This window comes from Bos indicus x Bos taurus, chromosome 26 (assembly GCF_003369695.1).
Source record: "Bos indicus x Bos taurus breed Angus x Brahman F1 hybrid chromosome 26, Bos_hybrid_MaternalHap_v2.0, whole genome shotgun sequence".
NCBI lineage: Eukaryota > Metazoa > Chordata > Mammalia > Artiodactyla > Bovidae > Bos > Bos indicus x Bos taurus.
The window spans coordinates 15405369-15422154 of NC_040101.1; the positions used below are offsets into that span (position 1 = coordinate 15405369).

The 16786-nt window shown below is 47.7% G+C and overlaps 1 protein-coding gene across 4 annotated transcripts in view; it reads left to right on the forward strand.

Moving 5' to 3' along the window:
- GFRA1 (GDNF family receptor alpha 1) overlaps positions 1-16786 on the forward strand; it is a 232500-nt gene that overhangs the window by 156241 nt on the left and 59473 nt on the right. For all 4 annotated transcript variants that reach the window (XM_027528621.1, XM_027528622.1, XM_027528619.1 and 1 more), the window contains one exon: positions 3944-4280. In XM_027528621.1, coding sequence (XP_027384422.1) covers positions 3944-4280 — 337 coding nt within the window. The remainder of the gene's footprint in view (positions 1-3943; positions 4281-16786) is intronic.

The window sequence follows — 16786 nt, forward strand, 5'->3', positions numbered from 1 at the left end:
TGGGGTCACAGAGCGGGACACGACTTATCAACTAGCCTTAAGGGCCTTATCCGGATGATCCAGAGTTTGGTCATATTCCTTTATTTTAGATCATCATTCCAAAATGCATAACTTAGAAAGCTCCAGGACTTCCTTTGGTAGTCCAGTGGTTAAGAACCTGCCTGCCAATGCAGGGGACCTGGGGGGTTAGATCCCTGGTCTAGGAAGATTCCAGATGCCGTGGGGCAGCTAGGCCCATGTGCCACAGCTACTGAGCTCACACACTCTGGAGCGCACGTGACGTACCTAGAGCATATCCCCACTGGCCGCAACCAGAGAAAACCCAGGCACAGCAATGAAGACCCAGACAGCTTTAAATGAAAATAAATAAAAGAAATCTACAATTGTAGTCCTTCAGGATTATCCGTCACTGCTGCCAGCGGGCCCAACAGCACCACCTCTCAAAAGAGGAAAAAACCAGAAGTGTCACCAGGGCCTGGTGGAGGCCCTGGGGATCTGTTGGGGCATGTGGTGAATATTTCACTCCTTGGGTCCTGAAATGCCTGAGTGTGAAAACAGAGGCGCAGGAGCGAAGCCACTTTGGGAAGATCATGATGGAGAAAGTGCTTCAGGTGTGCTTGTTAAACCAGCAGGATGTGCGTGCAGCTGCTGGCGTCCTGCACTGCTCACCTAAGAAGGGCGGAAGGTCTTGTTTATAGCCTTGCACGTTAAATTGTTGAATTCGCATGTCATAGAAACATGAACCCGGGGCATCATAAGATACTGCTGGTAGTGCCCGAGTATATTTTTGTGATTTCAGATATTTACACATAGTTCTTTCTTAAAGTGAGGCACACCATCAGTAGACCAAAGAGAATTTTTCATTCCCTGAAATGTTGGACTTATTGTGTCTGTTCTTGTATAAAATTTTGCTTTATAACAGTAGAATATTTAACATGAGATCCCGGTGGCTCACATGGTAAAAAGAATCTGCCTGCAATGCAGGACACCTAGGTTTGGTCTCTGGATTGTGAAGATCCCCTAGAGAAGGAAATGGCAACACATTCCAGTATTCTTGCCTGGAAAATCCCAGGCCCAGAGGAGCCTGGTAGGCTACAGTCCATGGGGTCACAGAGTCAGACTTGGCTGAGTGACTAACACTATATTCTTGACATATTTCTTTTTTACATTTTATTGATTTACAGTGTTGATTTATGATGTTGTGTCAGTTTCCATACACATATATACATTCTCTCCCATTTTTCTCCACCATGGTTTGTCACAGGATACTGAATATCGTTCCCTGTGCTATACAGTAAGGACCTCGTTGTTTATCCGTTCTATATATAATAGTTTGCCTTTGCTAATCCCAAACTCCTGTATCTTCTCTCCCCTAACCCCACTCCCCCTTGGCAACCACAAGCCTGTTGTCTTTATCTGTGAGTCTGTTATTGTTTCATAGATATGTTGATTTGTATTGTATTTTAGATTCCACAAATAAGTGATATCATATGGCATTTGTCTTTCTCTTTCTGACTTAGTTCACTTAGTATGATAATTTTTAGGTACCAGTGGTCAGAAGACCTAAATAGACCTTTCTCCAAAGAAGATATACAGTTGGCCAATAGATGGATGAAAAGATGCTCAACATCACATTAAGAGAAATGCAAATCATAACTACAGTGAGGTATCACCTCACATCAGACAGAATGGCCATGATTAAAAAGTCTACAATATGCAAATGCTGGAGAGGATGTAGAGGAAAGGCAACCCTCTTCCACTGTTGATGGAAATGTAAATTGGTGCAGTCACTGTGGAAAACAGTTTGGAGGTTCCTCAAAAAACCTAAAAATAGAGCTGCCTTATGATGCAGCAGTCCCATTCCTGGGCGTATACTCAGATGAAACTATCATTTGAAAAGATATATGCACCCCTATGTTTACTGCAGCACTATTTACATTAGCCAAGACATGGAAACAACCAAAGTGTACATGGACAGATCAATGGGTAAAGAAGACGTGGTTTATACACACGGTGGAGTATTACTCAGCCATCAAAAAGAGTGAAATCATGCCACTTAGATTTTAAGTGCACAATATGGTATTGTTAACTGTAACTGTGATGCTGTACAGCAGATCTCTAGAACTTACTCATCTTGCATCAGTGAAACTGTATACTTCTTGAATAACAACTCCCCATTTCCTCCCTTGCTGGAACAAGGGAGGAAATGGGGAGTAGGACCACTTATACTATTGAGTAGCAGCAACTATCATTTGTACTGTTGAACAGCAGTAACTGCCATTCAACTATCTGCTTCTGTGAGTCTGAGAGTTTTAGATGCCTTGCACATGTAGAGTCATAGAGGATACTGTCCTCCTGTGACTGGTTTATCTCACTTAGTATCATGTCCTTAAGGCTCATTCATGTTTTTGGACATGGCATGTTTCCTTCTTTCTTTAAGGTGGAAAAACATCCCAGGTGCCCTTTATATGGACACTAAACGCACTGTCCTGTCTTTCGGTCCCATCCAGTCCGGCCGAACTCTCTTTCCTCTCGTGCTAATTCTCAAATGCTGTCATGGTCCCCATCAATGGGGGACATAAAGAGAATGAAAGGGGGTTTCAGGACCCAAGAAGGGACTGAGGCCTGAACGGAAACTTCCTGGGCTTTGAATCCCACAGTTGTAGGGTGCCTGCCTGTTGCCTCCTAGCTGTCTCCAGAGGGTCACTGCTGCACCTAATTGTTAATTTTCCATGGGCCATATTATATATAACTTGGCTCTCGGAGGTTTTTCCATCACTTTCCCCTCTCTTTAGTAAGACCTATATTGTGAAAAATAGGCTTCGTTTCCCTTGTCCGTTCATTTTTAACTTTGCCCATTGGACTTGGCCCTGCCAGCCCACCCAGCCACCCCAGTGGGCCCCACCTCCTCTGTGTTCTGTCTCCAGCCTCACAGAAGGCCTCCTGGCCGTGGATGGCCCTGGTTTCTCTGAAAGCCTGAGCACAGAGGGCTTGGGCAGAAGGCAACCTATGTTTTGCCAGCCCACCCAGCCACCCCAGTGGGCCCCACCTCCTCTGTGTTCTGTCTCCAGCCTCACAGAAGGCCTCCTGGCCGTGGATGGCCCTGGTTTCTCTGAAAGCCTGAGCACAGAGGGCTTGGGCAGAAGGCAACCTATGTTTTGTGAGATTTCTAAGGCCTATGGTTTGTAAGCCCCCTGAAATTCTATCCAGGATACTAACTGAATTTTTCTAATCTGCAACCTCAGTACTCATAGATCCCACATTTTCTATGTGGTAAGTTAAATGGTAATTGAGGTTTGCAAATTTTTACATAATTTATGCTGGTTTCCTTCCAGTGGCCTGTGAGCTCAAACTTAAATACAGCTTCGATGTAGTGGCTTCTTCCTGTTTAGAGAGCTGGCATAATATTTTGTCTTCTGGGCTCAAATAACCATGCAATTACTCTGTAATCATATAGTAATTAGCATGTGCTATGTGCATTTATTACATAATTATATTCCTGGAGGATCGCATGGCAATTATACTTACATTCAGCATATCATTTTATATACTATATAATAAACAAGTATATAATTTGCTGCCTTTTTCTTTTATCCTAATTTCAGTTTACCAGCCAGGAGCTGGAAACTTGTTCTCCTGTTGCCTTGTTTAGACCCAGGCAGGCAGGTGTCTGAGCTCCTTTGGCCTCACTCAGTACCTCCTAATTATACCTCTGAGACAATGCTAGGAGCTTGTGTGCAGCCTCGGGCTCCTAGCCTCTGTGCCCCTGATGCTTCCTCATTGTCACAAACTCATTAAGTTATTAGCTTCAAAACACAGAGCTGAGGAGAGCTGCCAGGCCTGCCAGGTGGTGAGAGGCCAGGTCTCCGTGCAAGCAGAGGACCTGGGCAAGCTGCCCCGGCACCCAGCCCTGTGGTCACCTGCCTCTCTCTCCTTTCCGCAGTGGAGCACATCTCGAAAGGGAACAACTGCCTGGACGCCGCCAAGGCCTGCAACCTGGACGACACCTGCAAGAAGTACCGGTCGGCCTACATCACCCCGTGCACCACCAGCATGTCCAATGACGTCTGCAACCGGCGCAAGTGCCACAAGGCCCTCCGGCAGTTCTTCGACAAGGTCCCGGCCAAGCACAGCTATGGGATGCTCTTCTGTTCCTGCCGGGACATCGCCTGCACCGAGCGGAGGCGGCAGACCATCGTGCCCGTGTGCTCCTACGAGGAGAGGGAGAAACCCAACTGCTTGAACTTGCAGGACTCCTGCAAGACCAATTACATCTGCAGGTAAGTGAGCTGGCAGCTGCGTGATGAATGAGGTGGCGGAGAGAACCTTTTCGCAGCTTCAGTGGCCCGGTTTCTGTTTTCTCAATTTCTGCGTGGTGTGGGAGAGGGGAGTGGTTGGGATGGATGGGGCCAAAACTGACCTCTGCCTCCAGTACAAGGTCCTTCAGAAACTGGTCAGGCATCAGGCTCTTGCACTCAGGAAGGTTTCCATCTTTAATGTGAGAATGAGGGAATGAGGGAAATAGGACTGTGCTCAGTAAGTTTGGAGAGTCACCTGAGGTCAGGTGAGCTTGAAGGCATGTGCCCTCACTACTAGAACTGAGATCTGCCAGGGGTCCGAAAGGGTTAAGTAAGGGGGATGAGGGCTGATAGAAATATAGGGGCTCTTTGCATCAAGATCACAAAGCTGGAAGACAGCAGCAAGAGGGTGGAGCTGTGTCCAGCCCTGAAGAGAACTTCCAGAATGCCTGGGTCTGTTCTGGGCCATTTAATCATCAACCTGTCTGAGAATAGATACTTTCCATGCTTCTGGATCTTAGCCCCGATCAGAGACCTGGCAGAGTCTGGGCTGTGTTGCCGAAAACAGGCACTTGCTTTTCCTTTTTGGCCATGTATTAATTTATTTTAATGTTTCGGGGACTCCATGAATATATTCTATATATATATATATTTTTTTTTTTTTTCAGAGCAAAAAAGCTGTAGAGAATTAAGTAGAAAGAAAGGAAAGGTTTCTTTTCTTTCTGTTCTCACTTGCTCCCAGCCGTCACTGTCGACAATTTGATGTGTGTCCTTCCAGAACTTCGGGTTGAATTCATTGCTGATGGAAGCCAGTAGATTTTGATTAGCAGAGGCTCGAGTCTTCGCAGCCTGAGGCAATGCCGGTGCTGCACTCAGAGCACAGGGTGGATGTCAGGTTAGAGATGCAGACGGGGGCATCGTCGGTCAGCGCCTGTACTCTGCCCCCGGGACAGAGTCAGGAGTCTTCAAATACGGTCGCTGACAAAATCCCACGCACTTGATGAATTTCACGGGCGGACAAGTAGGTGAAGGTGTGACTCTATGCTTGTTTTCTTGTAAGTTTCCCCTTTCTCAGGAGCAGAAGGCAGAGAAGAATCTGTCTGATTAGTTGGGAGGATTCTGGTGAGGGAAAGTTCTGGTCGGTTTTTCTTCTGATAGACTGGAGTCCCATTCTTTCCTTAGACTAGCTCTAATAGTGACCAAAGGAAAATAGAAGTGCTCGTTAATCGTAGAACCCACCTCGTGCTGAAGACTTTCTGGAAGTAGTGTCTCCATTTTTTTTCCAAGACGGAAATTATATGAGGAAGAACTCAAATGACTGAGCTCGTTGTGGGAGAAGTCAGGTGTTCAGGCAGTGAGGCCCTTCCTCACCTGTCACCCCTGTTTCAGTGAGACCCTCCTAGCTGAGCGCTGCGAGCAGGGATGGCTGTATTCTAAGGGTCCTGAGGAAGAGGCAGGGCCTCCTTGCAGCCATAACCTGGGGAAACCAGTCATCCCGGGACTCTGAGAACTCTCTAGTGCTAAGTCACTTCAGTCCTGTCTGACTCTTTGTGACCTCCATGGACTGTAGCCCGCCAGGCCCCTCTGTCCATGGGATTCTCCAGGCAAGAATACTGGAGTGGGTTGCCAGGCCCTCCTTCAGGGGATCTTCCCCACCCAGGGATCATACACACGTCTCTTATGTCCCCTGCATTGGCAGGCAAGTTCTTTACCACTGAGTGCTATGAGGGGCCAGACCAAGGGAGAAACTGCGGAGCTTCCTCTCGGATTAGAATGCCAGGGAGCTGAAAATCTAAAAATTATCACCTGAAGACCCTGCACCCGAATCCCATGTTCCTGGTCCCCTTCAGTCTTTGGTTTGAGCAGAAGGAATCCTTTTGCTAAGAGCAGGACTTTCCAGGGTTTTCCTTGGCTGGAAGCCAGCTACAGCCATCCCTGTCTCTGCAGGAAACATTACCTTTTCACTGATGGTTCAAGCCAGGAGGCCTGGAGATGGGAGGCTGCTATACGCGGGGAATGGAGCAGTGAGTCAGCCCTCTGTCCACTGGGCCACGGCTGGGAGGAGGGAGAGAGCATGGTGATGGAGCCTTCCCTCCTCTTCTAGCAAGGTGTGTCTTGCACGAGAGGTCCAGAGGGGGTTCCTGATACCCCCTCTGCAGCCTGAAAGCCTATTCTGAGGGTTCGTTTGTATCACTTGGCCTGCCCTATGAAAAGAGAGACTCTTTGGAGGGTTGGTGAGAACTAGTCAAATCAGACTGCTTCCCTGCTAAGCTGCAGTGAGAAACAGCAAAAAGTTTGGGAACTTGCGAGTGTTCCGAGGAGGAGGAAGGAAGAATCTGTAGGTAAGGGGATGGTTTGGGTGCTGTTTAGGGACCAGGTTGGCTCCAGGGACCATGTGTGTTGCGGCAGCCCCGGTGGCATGGAGTGACTTCAGCTGATGGAGTGACAAGGAACAGGGGACAGCTGGACAGCCCTCACCTAAGGACTGACTGTGCCCGGTCACTCCGAAGGTTGGGCTGTGGTGACAGCAGCCACCACTGGACTGGAAGTGACAACCAGAAGCCGCTTTTGTGTGTCTGCCGTCTTTCTGGCTCTGGGCTGTTTGGGAGTCTAGATCCTAGACTGTTGGGGGCCCTACCAGGGGAAATTGGCCTCAGTGTGATTGATGGGTTTTATACCCCTGTCTTGAGTCCTCTCTAGGAAGGTGATTCAGTGACTTCCCCTGGTGTTACCTGTCGTTATTTAGGCTGGAATTTCTTTCCCTAGCTGAGCCTGGACTTATTACTCATGATTACCCCCTCCCTGTCGCATGTGGTAAATGTAATTTAAGCTGCTAGGTAGGCTGGCAGTGTTTTCTTTCATCAGGTTTTATTAATCTTGTCTTTAATTTTATGCCTTTTATTGCATCCCTGCTCGATCCATCTCGGTGAAGCCATTGTAGTTACTACTACCCACAGCAGCAGCTGGAGCTTTGGCGGAGGGGGATTCCTGTTAAAGTAGCTACAATGTTAAAGTAGCTCTGACCTAGATCCATTGGAGGAAGGGAGGTACCCCCAGTGGGATGGCGAAAGGCCCAATGTGAGGATCCCCAAAGGGAAGGGATGACAAGAGGGGAAATCACTTCCTAAAAAGCATATTCTTTGAAAGCTTGCCTTTCAAATGCTCCATTGCCATCTCAACATCAGCCATTATCAAAGAGCTGCTAAAGCTCATTAAAACTTCCCTGCACTTAATGTTTTCCAACTCGAAGCACACAGGTTTCCTTCCCCAGGGATCAGCAGTGCTTCTGCACAAAACCTGTCTCTCCGGCCTTACGCCTTCAAACAGAGCAGATGCAACTTCAGCGTTGCCTTTTGACTTTATTTGCCTTTACTGCCTTCCCCTTTTAGAGAAGCTGACAGGTTTTTTTCCTCTTGGAGCGGTAAGGGAGAGGCGAGAGCTTGAGTGTTTAGTCCTCCTAAGCTTGTCTGCAGAAAAGCAAACTGGGAGGCAGTAGCAGGAAGGGGGTGATGAAATGTAACAGCCTCCAGGTCTTACCCTGAAGCGCAGTATCTCCCTTGCCAGTTTTCTCTGGTTGTCTTCCTTAGTGCCTGGAAGAATGTCAGGACTGGGTTTGATCCTAAAGGGAGCCGATTCCTTTATCCTTGATGCACCTGGTTATATGTACAAAATTTAAACTGGCAACTCTCCTCCTTCCCCCCAAACTCTGACATACTAAGTAAGCTCAGCACTTGGACCCTGGCTCAGTTCAGTTCAGTCGCTCAGTCGAGTCCGACTCTGCGACCCCATGGACTACAGCACGCCAGGCCTCCCTGTCCATCACTAACTCCCAGAATTTACTCAAATTCATGTCCATTGAGTCGGTGATGCCATCCAACCATCTCATCCTCTGGCGTCCCCTTCTCCTCATGCCTTCAGTCTTTCCCAGCATCAGGGTCTTTTCAAATGAGTCAGTCCTTCACATCAGGTGGCCAGAGTATTGGAGCTTCAGCTTCAGCTTCAGCATCAATCCTTCCAGTGAATATTCAGGACTGATTTCCTTTAAGATGGACTGGTTGGATATCCTTGCAGTCCAAGGGACTCTCAAGAGTCTTCTCCAACACCACAGTTCAAAAGCATCAATTCTTTGGCACTCAGCTTTCTTTAGAGTCCAACTCTCACATCCATACATGACTACTGGAAAAACCATAGCTTTGGCTAGATGGACCTTTGTTAATAAAGTAATGTCTCTGCTTTTTAATATGCTGTCTAGGTTGGTCATAACTTTTCTTCCAAGGAGCAAGCGTCTTTTAATTTCATGGCTGCAGCCACCATCTGCAGTGATTTGAGAGCCCCCCAAAATAAAGTCTGTCACTGTTTCCAGTGTTTCCCTGTCTACTTGCCATGAAGTGATGGGACCAGATGCCATGATCTTAGTTTTCTGAATGTTGAGTTTTAAGCCAACTTTTCCACTCTTCTCTTTCACTTTCATCAAGAGGCTCTTTAGTTCTTCTTTGCTTTCTCCCATAAGGATGGTGTCATCTGCATGTCTGAGGTTATTGGGTGCTACAAACAAATATGTTCATAGCTCTTTAATTTTTCTAATTAATCACTCAGGCACCTTCGCTGTTCTTCATTATCAAAAGGACTAGCATCTTCCTCTTGAGCAAGCCCCCTCCTGTTTTCATCTACAAATTATAGACTTATGTGCCAGAACTTGTTCTGCTTCCAAAGAGGGAAGCCGGAGGCAAAGAGGGAGCCGGAGGCTACTGACCAGCGCTCCTGACTTGTGACTCTTGCAGCCGCCTCATGGTGTCGCTGTTGCGAGCAGCCTGGACTATGCTTGGTGGTTTGGTGGCTGTGCCCTTCTTGGTTATTCTGCACCTGCAGCTCAGGTGCCACATCCTTGGGTGCAGACTAACAACTCTTAGTTCCTACTCAGTCTGCACCCACTATTTCCCAAAACGTGACATTTTGCCCTGGGGGCTGGGTCCTAGGGGATTCCCATCAGATCCAGCCCTGCAGCTTGAACACAGCATCTCAGACTCTCCCTTGACTGGCAGTGCATCCTAGGTGGGATTGAGTGTTGTAGTTAACATTTTCCTTCTTTTCTTGAAGTTTTATTGTGTTCAGTTCAGTTCAGTCACTCAGTCGTGTCCACCTCTTTACGACCCCATGGACTGCAGCACGCCAGGCCTCCCTGTCCATCACCAACTCCCAGAGTTTACCCAAACCCGTGTCCATTGAGTCGGTGATGCCATCCAGCCATGTCATCCTCTGTCATCCCCTTCTCCTGCCCTCAATCTTTCCCAGGATCAGGGTCTTTTCAAATGAGTCAGCTCTTCGCATCAGGTGGCCAAAGTATTGGAGTTACAGCTTCAGCATCAGTCCTTCCAATGAACACCCAGGACTGATCTCCTTTAGGATGGACTGGTTGAATCTCCCTGCAGTCCAAGGGACTCTCAAGAGTCTTCTCCAACACCACAGTTCAAAAGTATCAATTCTTTAGCACTCAGCTTTCTTTATAGTCCAACTCTCACATCCATACATGACCACTGGAAAAACCATAGCCTTGACTAGACGGACCTTGGTCGCCAAAGTAATGTCTCTGCTTTTAAATATGCTGTCTAGGTTGGTCATAACTTTCCTTCCAAGGAGTAAGCGTCTTTTAATTTCATGGCTGCAGTCACCATCTGCAGTGGTTTTGGAGCCCAGAAAAATAAAGTCAGCCACTGTTTCTACTGTTTCCCTATCTATTTGCCATTAAGTGATGGGACCAGATGCCGTGATCTTAGTTTTCTGAATGTTGAGCTTTAAGCCAACTTTTTCACTCTCCTGTTTTACTTTCATCAAGAGGCTCTTTAGTTCTTCTTCACTTTCTACCATAAGAACACTTAATATGAAATCTACTCTCTTAGCAGGTTGTTAAGTGTGCAATATGGAATTGTCTACAGGCAAAATATTGTACAGTAGAACTCTAGAACTTACTCATCTTGCATAATTGAACTTTTGTTCCCACTGATCAGAAACTATCTGCTTCTGCTTCCCCTAGTTCCTGGCAGCAGACAGTTCTGTTCTCTGCTTCTGTGAGTTTGATGATTTTAGGTACCTCATGTAAAGTGAAATGATGCAGTATTTGTCCTTCTGTGACTGTTTTATTTCACTTAACATAATGCCCTTCAGGTTCATCCATATTGTTTCATATTGCTTTTTTAAGGCTTAAACAGTGCTTGGTCAAGGGTATCGCATACCTTTTCAACAGATTCTGATAATATTGAATTTTAAAAGGAAAGGGATCGGGACCCTCTGTCTCCAAGGCTTTCTCGTCCACACCTACTCCAGGATTGACTTGCTTCTCTGCCAATGCAGGGGCTTTCTAGGGGGCGCTAGTGGTAAAGAAAGCATCGACCAATGCAGGAGACATAAAAGACGTAGGTTCAATCCCTGTGTTGGGGAAGTCCCCAGGAGGAGCGCATGGCAGTCCACTCCAGTATTCTTGCCTGGAGAGTCCCATGGACAGAGGAGCCTGGTGGGGTCACAAAGAGTCATTGGGTCACAAACAGTTGGACATGACTGAAGCGACTTAACATATACACACACGGCCAGTGCAGGAGACTGGTTTTCGATCCCTGGGTTGGAAAGATCTCCTGGAGAAGGAAATGGCAACCCACCCCAGTATTCTTGCCTAGGAAATCCCATGGACAGAGGAGCCTGGCAGGCTATACAGTCCATGGAGTTGCAAAAGTGTCAGGCACAACTTAGCAACTAAACAAAACCGACTCAGTACCCAGGCTCTGCCTCCCCATAGTTGCTAAGAGTGGTAGCTTTGACCAAGTGACCAAGCATATACGGATTTACCTTTCCCCGGAACTAAGGATCCTATAATTGTATCCTGGAGGCCTGGTTGTGTTGTGTTTTGTTTTGCTTTTTTAGCAGAACCATGAAGGTCTGCTTTGGTACAGCTCCAGAGGAACAGCATATGTAACGTTCAAAATTCTGCCCTAGCCAACACCGCATTTTCCACACTGAGGCTGACCCTGTTATACGTAGAGGAAATATGTTGTTGTTAATGTGTTAACTGGACAACTGGGGAAGCATGTTACAAGACCATGCAGCGAATTTCTTCTCCAGTGACTTACTTGGTCTGACAGTGTTAATATATCTTTAAAAGAGGAGAATGTATTTCCTTTGCTTGGAATCAAAGCTCTTTTGCATAGTAAACTGCGACTTGTAAAGAGCAAGGACATCCTCCGCTCTTTGGGCTACCTTCCTGAGTTGAAAACTAGATTCGACATCACGCGATCTCCGGGCTTGTGTTGACATGTGGCAAGCGCACGAGAAAATGGCTCAGAGGATAATTAATGCCTAAAACTAGAAGGGGAGATTAATTTGGCACTTAATTTTATTTTACGCTGATTCATTCACAAATGGAAATCAGCAATTAGACAATGCAAACTTTTGAACCATGGAAAGAAAGGTTCAGGAATATGAGAAAACACAAGTAAAACATTTTCCAGTTCATTTGAGCAGTTTTCATTTCAAATGATTACATGGGTGTCTTTAGCGATGCAGGGTGGGATGGCTCATTTTTTAAGGTGCCCCACCTGCCTGAACTGCCTGCCACCCAGTCTGGGCTGGAGCCCCCCCGGGACTCCCATGGGGTCGGGGAAAGCTCCTGTATGTGTAGAGATTCATCAAGCAGAGAGTAGGGCTGTCTCCCCCCAGCATCTGCTGAATGGTGGGGAGGAGCGCACTTCCTGGTGGATCTTCCAGATCTCCACCCCCAAGCCAGCGCATCCACTTGGCACCAGCTAAGCAGGGTCTGAGCCTGCCATGTCCCTGTCTCACAGGAGTAACCTGAGCTGTGAATCAAGTGGAAACCCACTACAACTTTCTCCGTCTTGTCGCCTCCTATCTCTCTCCTTATCTCAACTTTGGCAGAGGCGGGTGTGAAGCCATTTGTCTGTTCCTGCTGGAGCCTGTTGTTGAAAAATGCCTGTCCAGATATACTCAGCTTTCTGGCTCTCCCCAGCCAGGCCCTCCCTGCGCCTGCGCAGCGCAGGGGCTCCGCTTCCTTCCCCCCACCCAAGATAAGAGGTGCTTATCTTGTCATCTCACCATCAAAGAGTGGGCTTCCGCCACTGAAACCTGTTGGGAAAATCCCAGTCACAGACTTTAGCCTTGTTTGGCTCGTGTGCCCATCCCTGGACCAGCCAGAGGGCCCATGTCCTCTGGCCCAGTAGAAGCCACCGTTGGCAGTGTCTACAGCAAGAGGGAGGGGAGAGTACCAGCCTCAGGGAAATGAAATGGGGTTCACAGTGCACGCTTCCACCCACCTGGAAGTGCCCATACAGCCAGGCACTCGGAGATGAAGGCGCAGGCCTTCTAATGATCTCAGCGTCCAGCATGAACTGTCCCCTTGCCCTTGCCTGTCCGGCCTCTTCTCTGGCTCCCCTGTCTCTGCTTCATCTGTTTCAGACACTCTGGGCCCTTTGCTGGTCCTCGAATGCACATGCGTGTCCACCTCTAGCCTTTGGTCCAGCTGTTGTCTCTGCTGGCCCACTCTTTCCCCAGATGCTCCCAGACAAACTCCATCACCTCCAAGTCTCCTTAAATCTCCTTTTAATGTGTTCACACTGGTCACCTTATTTAACATGTAAGTCCTTGCCCACTCCCCTAATCAGCTTCTAACATACTATATAATTTATTTATTTGTTTTGATTATCATTTGCCTCTTTTGTCCACTATAATGTAACTTCCCCAGTTAGGGTTCTTGAACTGTGATATATCCCAAGTGCCTAAAACTGTGCCTGAACAGTATTCTACACTTAGTATTTGCTGAATGAATAAATGAGTGAATCAGTGTAAAACTTGAGGGAAGGTCCGAGAAGGGGGTTGGATATAGGGATAGATTTGAGGATTATCAACATAGAAGTCATGAGGGTGTAAATATGATAGAATTTATTCCCCAGAGAAAGTGGGTGAGAGGAGAAATAGGCCAAAGACTGAACCTGTGGAACACCAGGTTTATGGTAAAAAGTATCTGTAAAGGCAATGGCACCCCACTCCAGTACTTTTGCCTGGAAAATCCCATGGATGGAGGAGCCTGGTGGGCCGCAGTCCGTGGGGTCACAAAGAGTCGGACACGACTGATCGACTTCACTTTCACTTTTGACTTTCATGCATTGGAGAAGGAGATGGCAACCCACTCCAGTGTTCTTGCCTGGAGAATCCCAGGGATGGGGGAGCCTCGTGGGCTGCCGTCTATGGGGTCGCACAGAGTCGGACACTACTGAAGCGACTTAGCAGCAGCAGCAGCAAAGGCCTTACGGAGGCAGGAAGTTGGAGAGTTGGAGAATCCACAAAAGACCTCAGCAGAGCTGAGGGAGATCAGGTTCTTAGGAATAAAAGTGGGGTGAGCCTTGTTGTGTCATTCAAAGGTATAGAGGGTGGAAGAGGAGAATTCAGAATGGATTTAGCATACAGGAAATCTACCTGCCCATCTATCCATCCATACCTATATCTCTCCCTTCCTCCAGTTACCCATCCATCCATCCCTCGTCTATCCATCCATCCTCTTATCCGTCTGTCTGTCCATCCGTCCATCCATCCAGCTGGTCTGCAGTTACTGTGCCAGGAGTAAAGACCTGGTTTCTCACCAGCCAAACAAAAAAGAAGACAGCTGCAAATACAGTTATTTCAGCCTGGTGTGGGAGTCTGTGGTCAGGAAGACGCAAAGTGCTACGGGAGGGCAGAGATAAGAATAGCCGACTGGGCCTTGGCCTGGGTGGGGGTCAGCAAAACCTCCTGGAGAAGCTGCCCTCTGAATAGGGCTGAAAGAATGAGCGGCATGGAGGAGACCAGCGGTGGTAGAAACGGGATAGAGGCCCAGGGCTGTGGATTTGAGGAAGACGTGGGAGCAACAACCCATTTGCTGGGTTTTAGTGATGAGAGGCACTGGTCTCTGTGATCCCAGCCCACATGGAGGAGCTGGATATCAGCCTGGTCTCGCTCACTCTGAAACCTGTTTTCTGTCATTCTTTCCAAACGATTGTCTTTCACGACAAGAATGTAATGTTCTTACATCGTTCAGCCTTACTACCTTTCGTTCCAGACAGGCAGAATGATCATCCCGGCCAGCCTCTGGATCTCGACGCTCTTTATGGCTCAGTAACTAAGACAGCATCGGTTTTAAAGACAGTTTTCACAGAGCTTAGGACATAATGTTCATCACAGCCTCTTAGCATCATTCGAAACATTAAAAAAAAAAAAAGTGCTCCTCAGGTAATACATGTTCATTAAGTTCTTACTTTATCTAATTTCCTTTTGAGCACTCATTGCTTATTGTAGAGTGGTTTCTCTGTGACAGCTTACTGATGGCAAAAGTTGTTTTTACAAATAGGAAAAAATCTTTCCAGACCACACTGATTTTCTTAGTATTAACTCAACCGCTTACTCGGGCGCATTCACTGAGCGCAGTCTGTCTGACCCGAGGGTCCCAGCTGTGTAAGTCACGTGACTGTTACCCAGGAGTTCCCACTCACCTGGTTGCCTGGGCTCCCTCCATAACTCCTTGCTGAACTGCCGCCGGAGTTTAGAGTCCTTGACCCTCACCTTGCCCTGGGCAGCAGATACCAAGGACTTGGCTGTGTATTTCAGGGGAGATGAACTCTCTGCTGTCACAGAGTGACAGCTGGCTCTAAACAGTCCATGGTTTTGTCCCCAAGTTGGGGTCATCCAAGTGCTGGTCTTCCTACGTATGTTCTCCTTGCCCTCTGGCCAGTTCATGAATCATAGGAAGACCTCCATGCTGTGGCTTGCGTCTTGAATGAAGTGCGGATAAAACAGGCGGTGGGTGAAAAGTGATGAAACGGAGGTGGGTGGGGGACTTGCAGGGAGCTCTGGGACCCTAGATTTCAGCCCATTTTGTTGAAGATCCCAGTTGGTCCCCTCTGCTGCTTTGTGCAGATTGTTGCTCTTCCAAGGGGACTCTTCTGCTCTGCCCAGTGACCTTTTCAGGTACTAGGGCCCATGAAGTTCCCAGACAGCATCACCTAGCTCCCCTCTTAAGTCTAGACCTAAATCCAACATACAGATTTTGGAGTCTCTCTCTCTCTCTTTTTTTTTTCTCTGTTGTTTCAGAAGGGGATGCTTTCATTTCATACCCTTCTTTTTTTCACATGTGTTTTATCCACAGAGCAAACAACTGGGGGGAAGAGAGGTCCTAGTAGTCCCAGAGGGCTTTCCCCTTATCCAGACCAACAGCCTTTGGGGTCCACGGGTACCCATTCTGGCGGGCATACTGGGCCCTTAAGCTGAGGCTGCTCCTTCCCATCCCAGCCTCCACAGGACACTCAACTTCTTTTGATCACGTGAAGTTTGTTGCTGACAGTGGTTCCCTTAGCCTGTGACCCAGAGCCATCTCATTTTGTGCAGGAAAGTCCGCCCCCCACCCCGCCCTGCACCAGGTGGCTGTCACGTTGACTAGTGCCTGGCTCTCACACCCAGACTTGGAGTCCCACTCCACCCAAGAACACCCCAGATCCCCACTCAGGCAGTGCCCCAGCTTAGACATCCTGCAGTCACGTTGGCATTTGCATTTCTACGAGGCATTTCCGGCTCAGTGAATGGGAAATTGCTCTGTGATTTCCGAAAGCAATTAATTATGCAGAAAATGTTGCATCAAAAAAAAAAAACCAAGCATTTAAAACAACCATCAATGTGAAAAGTGCCACCAAGCTGGAGTTGGGCCTTTCTTCCCCCTTCAGTAAGCTGTCAGTGTGTTTGTGAGTGAGGCGGCCCTGGGCTCTCATCTGGGTTCTGCTGGTTCAAGGACATGAACAGCTCATGGCCTCAGTTTTGCATCTATAAATGGAGGTAATGACTCCATCTTCACAGGGCAGCCATAAGGGTTAAATGCAATATCTAGGCAAAGGCGTTAGCACAGAGCCTGCCACCTAACAGAGCAAACATTCAATAAATCTTTTTTCCTTTCTCCCTCCCTCACGCTTTCCACACATTTTGATCATAGAGGACAAAGGAAGTGTAAGATTCCAAATGCAACATTTCCCACCCCATCCCTGCTCCATCAGCAGACGGAGACCTTTAAAGTAGGATTTGTGGGTGGAAAGGGTAGATTTTTACTGCTTTACACTTTTATGCACCCACAGCATTAAGCAGCACGCGGAAATTCCAACACTGTTACATCCAACACAGCACTGAAGCTGTGCTGCTAAGCTTCGTATTGATACATCACCATCTTTTCAGTTGGTACCATTAGGGAAAAGTGGGAGGCGGAGGTGGGGGTTGACAGAGTCCAGAGGTGTTTGGAGCATGCGTCATCTCAAGAACGCTTCTGTCTATAAGAGAGAATTATCACCATACAAAGATACCCACTGAGATGCGGATGGAGCTGGCCACGAGTTTGTTGGGCCTGGAGTCCTAGATTCACTATTGTTTAAACTGAATGGGCAGTGGGGGTGCCCCTGGCAGCCTCTCCGGGCACGTGC